The 16,811-nt window shown below is 37.6% G+C and overlaps 2 protein-coding genes across 3 annotated transcripts; both read right to left on the bottom strand.

The window, feature by feature from the left end:
• Positions 1-2,363: 2,363 nt before the first annotated feature.
• Positions 2,364-7,540, bottom strand: LOC119074113 (probable peroxisomal acyl-coenzyme A oxidase 1). Its single transcript, XM_037180080.1, has 11 exons — positions 6,597-7,540; positions 4,896-5,055; positions 4,521-4,813; positions 4,340-4,459; positions 4,023-4,284; positions 3,770-3,956; positions 3,609-3,674; positions 3,428-3,552; positions 3,207-3,356; positions 2,888-3,146; positions 2,364-2,826 (listed from the first exon to the last, which is right to left on the bottom strand). Exons 1-11 carry the CDS (start codon positions 6,727-6,729, stop codon positions 2,566-2,568), a joined length of 2,016 nt encoding a protein of 671 aa, XP_037035975.1. The 5' UTR covers positions 6,730-7,540; the 3' UTR covers positions 2,364-2,565.
• Positions 7,541-8,531: 991 nt separating this feature from the next.
• LOC119074112 (peptidyl-alpha-hydroxyglycine alpha-amidating lyase 1) lies at positions 8,532-16,608 on the bottom strand. Of its 2 annotated transcripts, none has more exons than XM_037180078.1 (7): positions 16,178-16,598; positions 14,679-14,847; positions 13,449-13,686; positions 12,715-13,384; positions 12,550-12,652; positions 12,336-12,482; positions 8,532-9,023 (listed from the first exon to the last, which is right to left on the bottom strand). In XM_037180078.1, the coding sequence occupies exons 1-7, from the start codon at positions 16,250-16,252 to the stop codon at positions 8,851-8,853; spliced, it is 1,575 nt and encodes a 524-aa protein (XP_037035973.1). In that variant the 5' UTR covers positions 16,253-16,598; the 3' UTR covers positions 8,532-8,850. The 2 variants fall into 2 exon arrangements, with proteins under 2 accessions (XP_037035973.1, XP_037035974.1); XM_037180079.1 differs by lacking the exon at positions 8,532-9,023 and adding an exon at positions 11,925-12,267 and having other exon boundaries at positions 16,178-16,608.
• Between the last annotated feature and the right edge of the window lie 203 nt (positions 16,609-16,811).

The following is a 16,811-nucleotide window of genomic DNA, read 5'->3' as shown; positions in this document are numbered from 1 at the left end:
CTACCAATTACATTGGACATGTTAAAAAATGACAGCGCCAACATGCCACCTCTCAGTATGGTCATTTTGATCGAAAACTCAATGAATTTTTGGAAATAATTTTTTGTTTCTATGAATCGCAGTTGCGAAAGAAATTCAAAGTACATTGGATGTTCAGCTTAGCCCTACTCACGTTAAAAACGAGCCGTCAGAACAGTCGGAGCGTTTGCTGCGACTGAGCCCCGTACGAACCCGTACATCTATTGCGCACGTGACCCTAGTGCGTCTGTCACCCTAGTTGAAGTCAAATTATTATGAAATGTGTACATCTTACAAATTGCGCATAGCGCAATTACGAAGCCCCGTACGACGTTCCTTTCAAATGTAACACAAATTTCAAGTTGACCTAAAATTTTAATTTATTGAGAGGCCTAAGGCCTAGTTACGATTACCTTCCAAATGAAACAAAAATTAGGAAAATCGGACGAAATTTACTCGAGATATATGCAAAATACACTTAGAGCCGAGTAGCGGGCTTAGTCCATGGACCCAAATTTAATTTTTTTTCCAACAACATTCTATTTGGTGTTCGATTACCTTTCAAATGACCCAATTTTTTTTTTCAACAACATTCCATTCGATGTTCAATTACCTTTTAAATGAAACAAAAATTAGGAAAAACGGATGAAATTTACTCGAGTTATATGCAAAATACACTTAGGGCCGAGTAGCGGCCTTAGTCCAAGGACCCAAATTTAATTTTTTTTCAACAACATTCTATTCCTCGTTCGATTACTTTTCAAATGAAACAAAAATTAGGAAAATCGGATCAAATTTACTCGAGTTATATGCAAAATATACTTAGGACCGAGGAGCGGCCTCAGTCCAAGGACCTAATTTTCAAACATTTTTCTCACCACATTCTATTCGGTATTCAATTACCTTTCATATAAGACAAAAATTAGCAAAATTGGATGAGATTTACTCGATTTATATGCAAAATACACTTAGGGCCAAGGAGCGGCCTCAGTCCAAGGACCCAAATTTCAAACATTTTTCTCAACACATTCTATTCGGCATTCAATTACCTTTCATATAAGACAAAAACTAGCAAAATTGGATGAGATTTACTCGATTTATATGCAAAATACACTTAGGGCCGAGGAGCGGCCTCAGTCCAAGGACCCAAATTTAAAACGTTCTTCGCCACATTATATTCGGGCTTCGATTACCTTTCAAATAAAACAAAAATCACGAAAAAATGATGAAATTAACTCGAGTTATATGCAAAATACACTTAGGGCCGAGTAGCCTTCAGTGCCTCCTTTTCCATATGGACAAATTGGGCAAATGCCCGTGGCGCCCGGAAAAAAATATTGGCGCCCAAAAAGAAACTGAAAAAACTGGCGCCCGAAAAAAAACGTCAAGAACAAAAATTTATTTATTTTTTAAAGTGCCCGTGGCGCCCAAAAGGTGAAAGGCGGCACTGGTAGCCTTTCAATTCTAGGGCCCTAACTCACGGGCCATTCACCCGATTTTAATAAACTTTTTTTGTCCTGGATCGGTATCGACATTACCTATCTTTTGACGTTTCATTTACACTTTCAACGTTTTTTTTTGCCGTAAATATCCCCAAAAGACCTTAAAGCACTTAGGCGGCCCTAACTCACGAAGGGCCGACCCAAATATGCCCATCTTCGAACTTAGCCTCACTATTTTGACTATCTTTCAGGGAAAAAAAATTTTTAAATCGGATTTGATTTACTCAAGATATGGACGTGACGGACAGACGGACAGAAGGACAGACGGACAGACGGACAGACAAAATTTTTATTACGGATTCGTCATCTATGAACATAGGCAAATACTTTGCCCTTACCGTCTGCTTCTAATTCCATCAATTACACACGGCATCGTAATCCTATAAGCCTCTTTGTACTTCGTACGGGGCTAAAAATTGGTTCAGATCCTTCGGAGGAATGTCGATTTCGTCTCATTATCGGACTCTAGAACATCATAATTGACAAAATTGTTTCTGAGTCGCGCAACGCATTTAAAGTTTACATGAAAACGCATAGAAACGCATGGTAACGCATAGAAACAACTTCTCGGATGAAAAAACCGCAATCCGGACGAATTTTATGCCAGAAATGTGGGTACAATTGGAAGAACTCGATGTGACCTGTGCTGATAAAGGGAACCAGAAACTGTTGAGGTAAATCGGAGTCAACCTTTCGCTTGCAACATTTTTTTGTTTGTCAGACTTCGCAATCCCGCTCAATGTTAAACGAATTAAAAAATTTAAAGTGGTTTCGGAATCCTACCGGTATTATTACGGTCTACTAAATAGCGTGGGTTGTCCGGCAAATAACAAAACCGGAGACTTTTGTTTTGTACAAAAATAAATTATTTTTTATTGTCTTTTCGTTCGTAGTGATGAAGCTAATACATTTTGATTTGTCTTTTGTTTTTACAAAATCGTACACACAGAATCCCAACCAGTAAAAAATATGAATAATACGACTAGCACCCCAGAAGCACTTACAGTACATTTTTATCACCATTGACCGCCATCGACGCTCGACTTTACAGATTCGATCGCATAAACGGTTTCATATACAAATCGAATGCCCGCGGAATCGGATCCTGATTCAGTGGACTTTTCTTCGCTTCCAGGTACAGCCGTTCGTAAACATTACCATCGTACGCCCCCAAAGCCGATGACAGAATTTTGTCAGGAATGTCAAATCCATCGACAATACCCACGGCATTCGGACGAATCTGAGTTAGAAGATTTTCCAAACGTTGTTGCAGCTCTTGCACTCCAGTTTCCGTTAGGCCAGCGAACTATTCGAAAATGAAATTAGTTTCCACTCGGCGATATTAGACGTTTGTGTGCAGATCTTACCCTAATCAGGTCACCGATCGATTTCATACAAGTTTCGACCGCATACAACTCAATTAATTGCCGTAATACCGTGGCTAGTGCTGTGGACACCGTTGATTCCAGATTTTTCGTCATTTCGTAAGCGGTTTGAACGATGAACGCACGACAATGAGCATCGGCCGATTGAGCCAACTCAATAGACGAAAAGTTGGTAGCATCTTCGTGGCTGTGGCCGAGTTTCTTCCGATTTTCGACGTGTTCGTAGGCCAAACGAATTTTGCTGAAAATGTTTCTCGATTAATGAATGGTCATCGAATGGAAAGGCGGATGGAAAACTTACTTTGCAGCGACGAGTTGAAGAGCCCTGATTATACCAGGCATTGATGAGTCCCACACATTGCTGCGCTTTTTAACGGCTTCACGAAGATATTCGACAGTTGGAACGAGTGAATCGCCGACAATTGCTTGACTCCACGATTTCATAAGATAGCTGCAATCGGAACGAATTCAGTCGGTCAATGAGATGGGCTACAGTGGAAAAAACGTCCTGCAAATAATTACCGAGCTGTTTGCAGCAATAGAATTGTATTTTCTCCTTCGTATGTACAGGCAGCTGTGACCATGCCGTATGTGCACGGTAAGTTACTCGCCTCCATATAGCCATGACCACCACAAGCCATTCTTAGCTGAAATTTACTGTCATTAGCTCACTGAACCGTAAAACTAAATTGCTCCAAGTCACCTGTTCAACTCCATTGGAAGCATCTTGTGTTATAACAGCCTTCAAACAGCACGAAATGGCGTGCAACTAAAAAGACGACCGTTTTACAATTTGTGTAAAGAGGGAGGCGCTACTCTTGCTGAGTTCAGCGGACAAAAAAAAATGGGGAACGAAAATTGTACCTCGGGAAGTCTTTCCAGTTGTCCTTTGTCCAGCTCAGACGTCACTTGATTGTACAGATTCCAAATGTAGTCCGCCGTCAATTGGAAAATCACAACTTTCGCGATGTTCGGGAACACTTTGTATTGCTGTGTGACATGATCGATAACCTGCACCTCTTTCTTCGCCGGATCAATTGGACTTTGTCGGCTGTTCAATGGACCAAAAAAATGAATTCAAATCCAAAACATTGCGATAAACACGGACTGCACTCACCGAACAGCTGAATATCTTGTAACAATGGTGACGGCTTTGGACAGATAGTTTGCCATATCACGAATGATAACGACTCGAACAAACATCATTGTACCGTAGGTTAGAACCGATGATGGCGCCTTCTTGTATGTACCATCCGGCAATACCTGCGCATTTTTCATCAGCATATTCTTGCGCGGTACACGGACATTATCAAAACCTAGGAAGCCATTGTTTACACCTTTCATGCCAAGTTTGGGCCCAATTTCACCGATCTCCACACCTGTCCAGAGTACTGGGTGAGCAAAGACATCGCACCGAGACAAATTTGATTTTACCTTTCATTGGTGCCCATGTTTCTTCATCCCTCAATTGAACAATGAATGGATGAATTCCGTGACATTGGCCCTTTGTGTACAATTGTGCCACAACAACGGCATAGTTCGACGTATGTCCCACTGTAATGGCATTAAATCGAATCAATTCGACTCTTAAACTTAGCAAACAGCAGGCACTTACGTCCACCAGGCCACCATTTATACGACGTAATTGTTGGACTATGTAGAATGAATTCTTCGGTCGTCGGATCATACGTTGCCTTAGTTTCCAAGCCTCGAATGAAGGTCCCATGACCCAATTCGGTCTGTGCATAAGTGCCTAAGATGTCCATGCTCCACGCACGTCCTAGCCATTCCACTTGCTGTTCCGTTGTTCCTTGACCGAGAATGGTCGGCAGAAACATAACAAAATGAACAGCCATTGGATTGCCTTCTTTCAGTACTCCGCTGCCCAACATTCCACCTAATATCGCCCTGTAATAGGTTTTACTTACAAAGACATTTTCTCAATAAGATCCATACAGTGATCGACAAATGGTGCGGAGTCGGGCCTTACATGAAATTATCAACACCTCCTTTCCCCTCATCTTGAAGAGCACGGATTTTCTTGAATACTTTGCAAGCTTTGGCCACACTCTGTTCGTACAGTTCCTTGTGCGATAAATACGAGGTCGGTATGTCATCTTGCAAATCGGGATCGTCCAAAAACAGTGATTCTGAAAACAAAATTCGAATAATGCACGGAAAACATTCGAGATAATTTTCATGATGTCCTAATCTGTGTTATCGTTTTGCGTGTACTGTAGTACGTACGTACACGCTTAAATATTTATTTTCGTCAGCTTATTTCGTGTAAAGTTCAACAGTTTTTTGGTTGATAGCTCAAAGATCAAGGAATAATATTTGGCGATAAGATAAAATGAATGTTCGATTCAAATTTGAACCAAATGTTACACTTGCTCGTGAGTCAGGCAGGGGACTATGAAGTTTTTAACCCGCAAGAATAATGCACCGAAGCTAATAAGAATCCATTGGTTAATCAGATGTGAGATCATGAGTTGTTTTGGTCGATTTATCGGAGCGCATCTACGAAATATTCATTTTCATGAAGATAGAAGAAAAAAATTCAGTGACACGAAAGGTATACACAGATACTGTTCACAGCAGCTGGTTCTTATCATTTATTCACACCTCACATGTACACGTATGTGACGAATGAGTGCTAAAGCATATAATGTACTGGTGGAACCCATCTGTTTCAACATTAGTTGCTGGGAAAAATATCAAATTTTGTCTTGTTTAAAGCAACAAGTTTTTGTACTATCTGTGCAAGTACGAGAGAGTGCAAAATATGAGTTGAGGTATGGTCTTACATTCTACTATCTTATCGCCAGATACTACGCTAATTATAAAGCTTATAAAGCAAGATCTATTTTTGAAAAAAAAAATCCTAAAAATTTCTAAAATTAAACAGTTTTCAGCAAAGTTTAGCCTATTAGGCCTTTTAGGACTTAGGACATTTTTGGTAATTTTTAGGAAAATGTAACAAATTAAAAATAAAGCCCTCACGCCGTTCAATGAAGTTGTAATTCACGTTAACAGTGGGAAAACGTCAACCTAATTATTGAGACTAGTTTCAAAAGAATAATTTTCAGAACTAATTAGAAGCAGAAACGGAGACCAATTACATGATATTATACACCGAAATCACTAGGTTTCGTTGACTTGTAAACTGGATTATGTTAACCTTCTGCGTATAAAACCATTATCGACGGCACAAGTACAAAATCTGTTGATAGACCAAAAGATGGGAACTGATTTGATGTCCTTGAAAAGTTAATCATTGCATGGACGTACATAATACGATCAAAAGGCTTTGCATCATTTTTCTAACACAGAAATTGCGATACTTGTTTTCGAATTTTAAATGAGCAATTTATTGAAGTCCGAACATAATATAACAATAATTATCAAAGCAAATCTTTATGAGCACTTTAGCACAGACTGCTAACAAAAAACCAGTTTCTCTGTTATTTCTTATGCTCACAAGATTTTGCGTAATTCAACGGAAATCTACAAATGAACTTTGCACATTGACACACAGGTATTCATTCAATTGTAATTGGTTTCCATCGTAAAATTCGAAATGTAATAGAAAAATGCAGGCGAACGTGTGCCTCATTGCTATGAATTCACATTTTTTTTTTGTGTTAAATCAAAACTAGTCTGGTAGGTTAAATATGGCTTTGTCATTCACCTCGTTGTCGTTTTTCGGCTAATTTCTGTTCTCCGCCGTACCACCAACGGGCCATTTCTTCGGCTTCGAAGACACACTTTTTTCTTTCATTATTCAAATCGGGATTAATTTCCCCCTTCAGTTCGATTGGCATTGTTAATTGGAAAAATTAATTTGAATTCGAAGAATGTATTAAACTCACGACACTGAATGTAACGTTTAAATGTAAGTAAATAATGTAAAAATTACAATACGTGCAATCTGACGGTACCGACAATACTGATTAATGAAACACGGTTTTTCTTGTTGTGTATGAAAAGGCACAAAATGGAACAAAGACACAGCGAGTTTAATTGTTGAATTGTTGTTTATGTAACACAAATTATCTTATTAACGAAAGAAGTAGATAGCACTGAAGAGGTGAATCTGAATTTAAATGGATCGCTGGTTAATGTTCACATACAAATCCATATCACTGTTTATTCAAAAACAAAAACCATCAGTTCGAATGTCCATAAATCAGTTTCGCTTTTTTTTCAAATCTTTTCAGCACGAAAATAACTGATAACACTCACGACAAATAGATAATGAAAACGAGATTTGGACTTACAAAACCGTACTATGAACGGAATTCTCTCAATGTACTATGTACTATACAGTTGCATTGAAGCTTTTCTTTTGTATAAAGAAATGAAATGTTTAAAACGCAGCTTTCACTCTGCTGTAATGTTTATATCAATTAACTGATTGTCCGAAGACACTTTCACATTTAACATGAAATTATAACGGAGTGTGATTTGCACAAAATCTTGCTTGTCTCAACATTGATACACTTTTAACCTTTCCGTTCAATCGTCTCGTCTTTGTTATTCGAGTAAATTTTTATCACAGAGCTTACTGAAATGTGTTTACTTGTTTTCTTTCACTTGATTGTTTATTATTATTCACTTCATTCACATTCGGACGTTCATACGGTTCATACTCTGGTTGAAAAGTTAACACATGACAGTTAGTATGTCAAAGCTCGTTCACTTCCTATAATGTAAAAAAGCTTTATCCAAAAGATCATAATGGTTGGAAAATTCAAATTTTAATATTTGTGTAAGGAGCGGTGCAATCAACTTTTATCGTTTTGTATACAGTGTTAAAGGAGTGTAAAAACAGGGGAAAAACCAGTTAATTTAACTGACCTCGATGGTTGATATGTCAAAATTTCGACTCTCTTTTAACACTGTATAGGAGAATGGAGTTTACAAACTAGGGGTAAAATCTAGTACAATATAGTACTTTTCTTCATAAAAAAACTGCTGTCACTGCGCTTATTTTCATGTGAACAAACTTCACTGCTGTGACATTTCATGGGAATGTGAAGTTGTTACACAAAAAAATAGTCCAGTGAGATTGAAGTACTATAAAAAAATGTGGCGCCTCTACAGGCGAACCGACTAGGCGAATTGGAATGATTGCGGTTCTTAACTGATAGATACAAAGTCCCTTTTTGGAATTGTATTCTTAAAAACAAAAAAAAATTCTTATGCTCAAAACAAACGAGGAATTGAAAACGTGTTTTGATCCTACTTTTCATTGACAGATGCAGCAGTCGACATTTTGAATTGAAAAAGTTCTAACTTCATTTGACAGTTTCGAAAATTTCGTCATTGAAAATAGGACCAAAACACGTTTTCAATGTCTCGTTTGTTTTGAGCATTACAAAATTCAAAATTTTATTTCAGGAATTTTTAGAACAAGGTCGAACGCAACATTCCATTCTCGGTATTATGAATCGTAGCTTTTATAGAAATCTCAAGCCGAACATTCATAACAGACGGAATAGCTCACTGGTTACGTACTTACCCTTCCACCAAAGTTATGGAATTTTTCCATCGATTTTTGATAACGTCCTAAGGTCACTCAAACTTCAAAATTTGGGTTTTAGACCGTTGTTCAAGAACTAATTTATTTTCTTTATTTTTTTGTCTTTTTATTCAATATGTTTGTATTTAATCTTTGGTGTCTATCTACAATGAAGTCTTCATACGTCTAATGTTAAATTGATTTAATTTCCATCTTTTTAAATTAATTTACAAAAAATCATTAAGAAATTACTTGGTTCTTCGACGGTCCACTCACTCTGAACCGTCGTCAGTCTCTATTATGTTGTCTGGATGCAAATATTTAACAAAAATCTCATTTCTCTATTTTATGTTGTTTGAAAGTTAAAATTTGAATTTTTTTCTTGCTCTGATGTTAATACTGAAATTGACGATGTCTCACTTTAAGCGAGCATATTTGTGGATGCATTGGGCTGCTCTTCATCGCTGGCTTCTTGATTCAATTTCTCGAATCCTCGTTTCCGATCCAATAAATTGCCCAATTTGAATGCATCGGTTTTAACCGTTGGAAAATCCCATGCGTGTCGTCTGTTCCGATTGTCGAATGGTAGACAACCTATAAAGAAAGATTATGGAAAGGGAAATGATTCAAATTTCTCTTCGTTTTGATGAAATATGCCGGTTTATGGAATTTTCTCAACAACAAAGAATCCCGAGACAAAAGATGTTGCCTTATTTACAACAGGAAAAATAAAATAAAAATCACTTAGTCGAACCTGCAGACACTGTCGAAAATTACTGGCAACGCATAAAGCTGCGAGATTTCGTTTTCATGGCATAGGAGCCTAGCGATGATGGTAAGAAAACATTTTGTATTTTGCAATTTTGGGAAAATACTTTTTATTTCAAGCCACTAAATTTGGGGTAATACACGACCAATTGTGTCAATCTGCAGGGGGGAACAGACTGAAGATGGTTAGACCACGCTAACCTCTGACCGCCACTGTATCCGGAGGTCTAAACAGCATTTTATCTCCACTTTCGCTTCACGCGATCCATGGAAAAAGGGAAGAGTAATTATGCTCTGTTTGTTTTGGTGTTTGTTCTGCATATTAGATAACGACACCCCTGGAATTAGTATGTTTTCCAGGTAAAATAAAGTTTTGTACAATTGGTCGATTAAACTTATAAGTTTATGTGGATCTATTTGTCATATTGAACGCGCATGCACTAGTAGTACATTATTGTAATGTTGTCATAAGGAGAACATTGATTGGCTGTTATTAACATTAGCATTTCGATCTGAAAATTTTCTTTAATTATTAATTAATTAATTATTGTCAAAGTGTTCTAGAAGAGCTAAGATTTTCTTTGCAAAATTTCAGTGTGTGATATTGACGTAGTCTTAAAATGTCTTCTATCATCAATTGATCGTTGTGGGCGAATTAGTTCAAAACTAATCATTTTAAAGACTCTAAAAATCTTCTCGTGTAATAAAAAAAACTGATTTGTAATAAAATGAGTCTGACTTTATTTGTGGAAGAAAGTGCTGAAGAAAACTAGTCGTGATGTCCAATTCGTTTGCAACACAAAGAAATAAGGTGTGAATTTGACGCAGAGAGCTGAGAGTCTGTTTGCTAGAGAGAGTATTGCACCAACACATTGACTGTGAATGACAAATAGAATATTTATTTGTGTATCGGTTTTGGACGATTGGACTCACTTCGTTCGGGCTACAACTCGCGAAAGTGCCTAAAATCAATCGTCCAAAACAGATACTCAAAAAAAAATTCATGTAAGGGTCGAAAACCAGAGAAAAATCTCGAAACTCCCTCATTTTCGGCCCCGACACATGAAAATAACTATTATATGCTTCCTACTGCGGGACGAAAGGAAAAAAATGTAAACCCACGGGCAGAAAGTGACAGATATGTAAGCCCACTATTTCGTGTGTCGGTGCCAAAAATGAGGTAGTTTTGAGATTTTTCTCTGGTTTTCGGACAATTTTTTTTGATTATCTGTTTTGGACATTTTGGACGATTGATTTTAGGCACTTTCGCATCTAAAAGGCACTCATTTCGTTCAAGCTAAAACTCGTCCAATTGCCTAAAATCAATCGTCCAAAACAGATACACAAATAACTATTGGCTCTGCGATATAAGAACCATTTTGCGAGTGGAAAAGAATCGCCAGATTAAGATGAACATTAACTCCCAATTTGTGTGTAACGTAGATTGTATGTCCTTATTCACAAATAGGGGGAAAGTAACAAACAGTATTCAATGTAAAATATGTGAAAATTGAAGAAACGATTTAGCAAAAATGTAGACATTCTTATCATAAATTAGTTAAATGAGGAAACATGACACGACATATTGGTGAATTATATGAAAAATGAGATTTCACTGATTCAGCTCCGTTTCAAATAGGCTGACGATGTAGAAGTTTTTCTCTTAGACTAACCATACCATATACCATATAATTACTCTAATGTTTTTCTTTAATGGAACTAAGTCAATGAAAATTCATTTTTCTTATAATTCGCTAATGTTGACATACACGTATCTTCTTACGAAATAACCTTTCAGTTATTATTGTCAGTCATATCCAATGCAACTATAGTATCAGTAAAAATGACTAAAATCGGTGCATTGTTCGAACTCCAAATGCATCCAAGAAATTCACTCTCTTAATTGCTTTCACACCACAAGCACAAATTACAGCTGAATCTCAGCCAGACTGACGCATGACCCGTCTGCCGTGTTTAATATTTTCGCCTCTTTTATTCGATGATGGTAGATGGATGAAAAATCAAACAAACAAAAGAAAAACCAAAAAATTGTATGGACAAAAGTAAATTTATTGCGAACATAAAAACACTTAAAAATAAAAAAATTCGGCGAAAAATAATAATAAAATCTAAAAAATAAATTCATTTTCGCATCACCAGTCAAATCTATTTGAAGCTCACAATTTCTGTTGCTCGGAGTGACGGTGGTGATTGGTGATGGGAAAATGTAATAAAATGAGATAGATGCCTTCTTAAAATGGTTTTCATGATTGGCAAGCAAAACGATTGATAACAAACACAATTTCGTTCCAAAAAAAAAATATTTTGAATTTCAACAAAAAACTTGAATACGCGATTGTGAAGAAAAAGATTTTGTCTCAAATCCTTCTAGCCTTATGGCTTTTTAAGTACAAACCGTATTAGCCTTTCACAGGCGACGAGCATACCAGCACTTTTACAATCAGATCTATTACTTCATTTGATCAAAGTATTTTCAATAGATTTTGATTTAAAATCTTTTACTTCATTTGTTTTTAACACGGTTTTTACTACATAAAATCGCATTAGTCGGACCTTATCGTTTATTCCTGAAGTCGTAATCGATAAATGATTACATCCTATGGTGAATTAACAACAACAAACTGCAAGCAATCGTTTCGCCGCCATTTACCCACTCGCGTTAAGGTTAAATATAAATTGTTGAGCAATGAAGGACAAGATGGTTGGCATGATTCCATTTCACCAAGATCTTTACAGTTTCTAATGTCTAAATTAAAAGTACAAAAATAAATAGGACACAACGGTCTGATGCTCATTTGCGATTCGTTGCATGCAAATTGTAAAAAAAGGGCTTCGTGTGCTCACTGCCAGCTCAGCGATACGTTTCAACAAAAGTTCTTATTTTACATCATCCGTTCGCGGTCGGCAATAATGGAAATGGTACAATGGTTTTACGACATGAATATTGTGCATCGCGGGAATTACGTGAATGTGTCACAATCCAAGCTCAGTTACATTTCATTACGATACGATTCAGACCACTCACACTTTAACAATTGTGACTCGGTGCCTATTCATCACAGCCATTAACAATTGACATCAATTTACTGTATTCAAATTCGGGATTCAAAATTTTACCTCGCTTACGTCTGCGTGATATCAGCAGTGCAATGCCAATGGTTAGAAGGGCGAAAACGACAACTAATGATATAACCAATAGGGCTGTAGCGCCGGGCTCAGCTTTCTGTAAATTGCGTGTGCTATCCGATATTACCATCGGATCGTCTGTGTGAGTGTAAGGAGGACAAAACTTTATTGATTTCAACGGTCAATGTTATGAATGTACCACTACCTAGCGTCACAGGCTTCGCATTCAGCGAACTTTGATTGACTGGCTGATAGTTGACGCTTAAAAACTTGTACGCCTTGGTTGGGTTCAGTTCAGCCACATAAACCTGTAAATTGGTTCAAACAGTTCCAGTGAATCAGTAGACACATCATCCAAAATAACATTTACCTCCATTCCATCCGCGGACACTATGATGTCATGAGGATTCGAAAATTGTTGGTCTGTTTTTCCCACCACATTTTTGGTTTTCATGTCAATCACGTAGCCCCGAACTTCGTTATAATGTTCAGGCTTTAGCGACAGTGTTGGTCCATTCACCACAAACAGTTGTCCGCCTTGGATGGGCGCATAGGCTACGCTAAACAGTCGATCTCCAATTATCGGACTATGATACTGCGAATGGAATGTACCGTTCAACGTGTAAAAGCATTGAACACGACCATTTTCCCGATCGGCCACACACAGTAAATCCATTTCGGGAACTAATGCCAGCGCATGAGGTATGGCGAAATAGTTTTCCGGAGCTACATCGAACGCTTGCCCTTGAAACGAATTCTGTCCCCAATTGAACAGAAGTTTTCCTTCTTTCGAATATTTGAGGATCCGTGAATTGCAGTACCCGTCCGATACGAAAAATTGCCCGTCCGGTAAAACAGCGACTGCAGTCGGTTTGCAAAATTGAGATTTACTGGGGCCTGGCTTGAACGCCATGCCAAGCGTTATTTCAGGAGTCTTCATGTCTCCCTTGGCGTTAAATTTCATCACCTGATGTAAAGCGACATCAGTGACCCATACATTTCCTTCATGATCGATTGTTAGGCCGTGTGGCATGTAAAATCTAGCAAACAACGAAATGAATGAAATAACAAAATTTAGCAAATGAAGCAACCGACTACACGTACAAATCCTTCCCGTATTCGTAGACAACACTGCCCGTTGTCCTATTGAACGCAATCAATGTATTATCTTTGATAGGAACTCGTTCTCCTTGATACTCATTCCTAATGCTAAACGTTTCTGAATTCCAAACGTTATCACCACGGTGAAATACCACAACGTTTCCGCTTAAATCGAAGCTAACCTGACTGACAGTCCCGAGTTTTCTGGATGGCGTTGGCCACGTACTTTGTAACAAATGTGCTGCGAGAAGGTGAACCATTATGACAGAGGTCAATGAAATCTCTGCGTAATAGGGCGTATTGAATTTTGAGAATTTTAAGGGCCGCGATAGCCTGTGTGCGGAAAACGTAGATCATTGAAAACTAATTCCATAAGGCATATGGTTGATGGATCCGAAGGTGCCCGGGAAGAAGTCCCCCCGGACGACTTTAACTTTCAAATGGTCATAACTCAGAAAGTTGAGAGTATTTCTGAAAACAATGTTCTAGCAGGATGTAGAGCGTTAAAAACTCTACAAAACTGCCAAAGAAACCGATGGTCCAAAAGGTGTGTCTGTCGAGGTTTTCTAACATCGAAAGTTCGACATTTTGGTTTTTGACTTTTATTTCCTGAGAGACAAATTATTAAGTTTAGCTTTTGGCATGAGGTTGTAGAGGAGGTCGAGTACTACCAGTACACTAGGCATTGTCCCGGTCGGCGATCCATCCGAAACCACTTTCGGATGGATCGCCGACCGGGACAATGCCTAGTGTACTGGTAGTACTCGACCTCCTCTACAACCTCATGCCAAAAGCTAAACTTAATAATTTGTCTCTCAGGAAATAAAAGTCAAAAACCAAAATGTCGAACTTTCGATGTTAGAAAACCTCGACAGACACACCTTTTGGACCATCGGTTTCTTTGGCAGTTTTGTAGAGTTTTTAACGCTCTACATCCTGCTAGAACATTGTTTTCAAAAATACTCTCAACTTTCTGAGTTATGACCATTTGAAAGTTAAAGTCGTCCGGTGGGACTTCTTCCCGGGCACCTTCGGATCCATCAACCATATGCCTGGACTTAGTTTTCAATGATCTACGTTTTCCGCACACAGGCTATCGCGACCCTTAAAATTCTCAAAATTCGATACGCCCTATTGCGTAAGCCGTCACTACTTAATGTATTACTTAATTCGCACTACACAAATGTGATGGAAGCGAAGAAAAAGCTATCGAACGAAATGTGCGTTGCTTACTTGTATTCAATTTTTCTATTTCTTGTTTCACATCAATGGGCTGTGACTGTGGTAAATTACGCCATTGCTTACGATCTCCCATGTCCAGAATTTTCGGGTCAAACCTAGACAATTCTTCGTCATTTGTAGGCAGATATCGAACGGGAAGATCATTTGTTGGATTGTATATCTGCAAAAAAGGAATCAATTCACAGTTTCTCGTTAGCGAAACGAATTCAGACCGCAATAGGTACATGCTTGGACTTAAGAGACATGGTCTAAGAAACGGATAGCCTATTGTTAGTAACGACTAAGACAAAAATAAAGGATAAGCTCTGGTCAGTGTGTTTCAATATAAGTTGATACCAATGCAGTAAGAGATTTTGTGGCAAACACTATGTGATACGTTCAACAAAGGAAGTAGCAGATTTAATGATTCTATCGTGATACGCTTGTCACCTATAAAGGAAGTCAACAATTAGTTCTGATAAACAGCTCTGTACCGTAGTTTCAAGGGATGCTACAGTTGTTTATGCAAGCCAAACTTTCTTCTCACAATTTTTATCAGAATAAATTCACTTCAAATGATGTTAACGTTAATTTGATTCTATTATTAACAGTTAGGTACTTGTAGGCTATCAGTAAGTGTTATGAGATAACGGCACTCGAGTAAATCGGTAATTGATTGCAGATATCAATTGACTGACTATTTGATATGTGTAAGCTCTGTGCTGGGAAGTCATACAGCTCGTTACATTTCCGACACACTCCGGATGTCATAATTGCTAATTACCCAATGTGTTAATGGGATTGTATGGCATTACATGACAAGTGGCAATATGAGTACAATTTCACCTGTCGAAAATTCATTTGCATATCATCATTACTGGTAATTAAAATAATTTTGTCACACACACAGAAAGGAAGGCTGAAGTGAACTTCTTTATGAAAATGTTTCGGAATTGTCGGTATCGCCTTGAAACGGCATTTTCAAATACATTTTTCGAATGATAAGAGATTTTTCTTTGTCGTATATTTGACTGGTCCGCTTTGGCAAAGTGTTTCGATTTTTCAATTTTTTGCTCGTTGAACGTGACATCATTTTTGCCTATCTTCTATCGAAGTGAATTCGAAAATTTTATGGTCGGAATCGAACGTATACCTGATTCGATTCAGTAGTCTGTGACATATCCAATTATTCTGAGCAAAGAATTAGCAAAGAATATCATGGTCGACAGATCTCAATGTAACCAAAGTACATGACATTGGCATGCAGACCAGTCAGACAGATAGGCAAAATTACAACAAAAAAAATTTGTTCGATCTGCGGATACGTGGCGACGAATTTATTATAGTCGAAATGTTTACATTAACTGGAGTAAACAAACAAAACAACGACAAAAACGCATGCCACCTGTTATCATATTACGAACAAGAAAATCGATAACTGAAAATCGCCAGAAAAAACAGTGGAACTCTTGTTAACATATGTTGGCGATTTACTTTTCCCGTCTACTTACTTGTTGCGATAGTGTGCTGCAAATGTTTACCGAAACTATTACAACCAGCCAATTGATTAGGTCCGAGGAAGACATTTTATTTACAATAAAAAAACAATAAATTGTTGTAACGAAACTTGATTCGGTTTCAATAAATTATATCTATTCTACCGCCACTCTTGGTCTCGGGTAGTTTTCTTCTTTTTTTAAAAAAACGTAAACCTATTGGACACCACTGTTTAAGCCTTACTTAATTCACTGTAAACGTAACGGTCAAATTGAATTTAAATGAGTCATTTATGCGTTAATTGTCAACATTATCTGTTTTAATTGATTGTTTATAAAAAATGCGAAACGAAAGATAGTCTCAGTTCAACGCGTTCATCGTCTTATTTTTCAACTTATAGCTCTGAAGACCTCACTGAACTGAAACACCACTCTTGTGGGTATATTGACAGTGGAATGACATTTTTGAATTTCTCGCAGTTCGTTCACTTTTGATAACTGCGTGATATGGATTTACAAATATGTTCAGTTTTGCTGTGAGGCAGAAATGAGAGCGAATCGGTCATCCACTGATTTCTATCTGTTCATAAGCATGTAAAATATGTTCTTTTATGTGAACATTGTACATTATTTATAAATTTTTCATAAC

This window comes from Bradysia coprophila, unplaced genomic scaffold (genome assembly GCF_014529535.1).
Source record: "Bradysia coprophila strain Holo2 unplaced genomic scaffold, BU_Bcop_v1 contig_138, whole genome shotgun sequence".
Classification (NCBI taxonomy): Eukaryota; Metazoa; Arthropoda; class Insecta; order Diptera; family Sciaridae; genus Bradysia; species Bradysia coprophila.
Note: the sequence above shows the minus strand (reverse complement) of the source record. Positions and strands in the feature narration are given on the sequence as shown.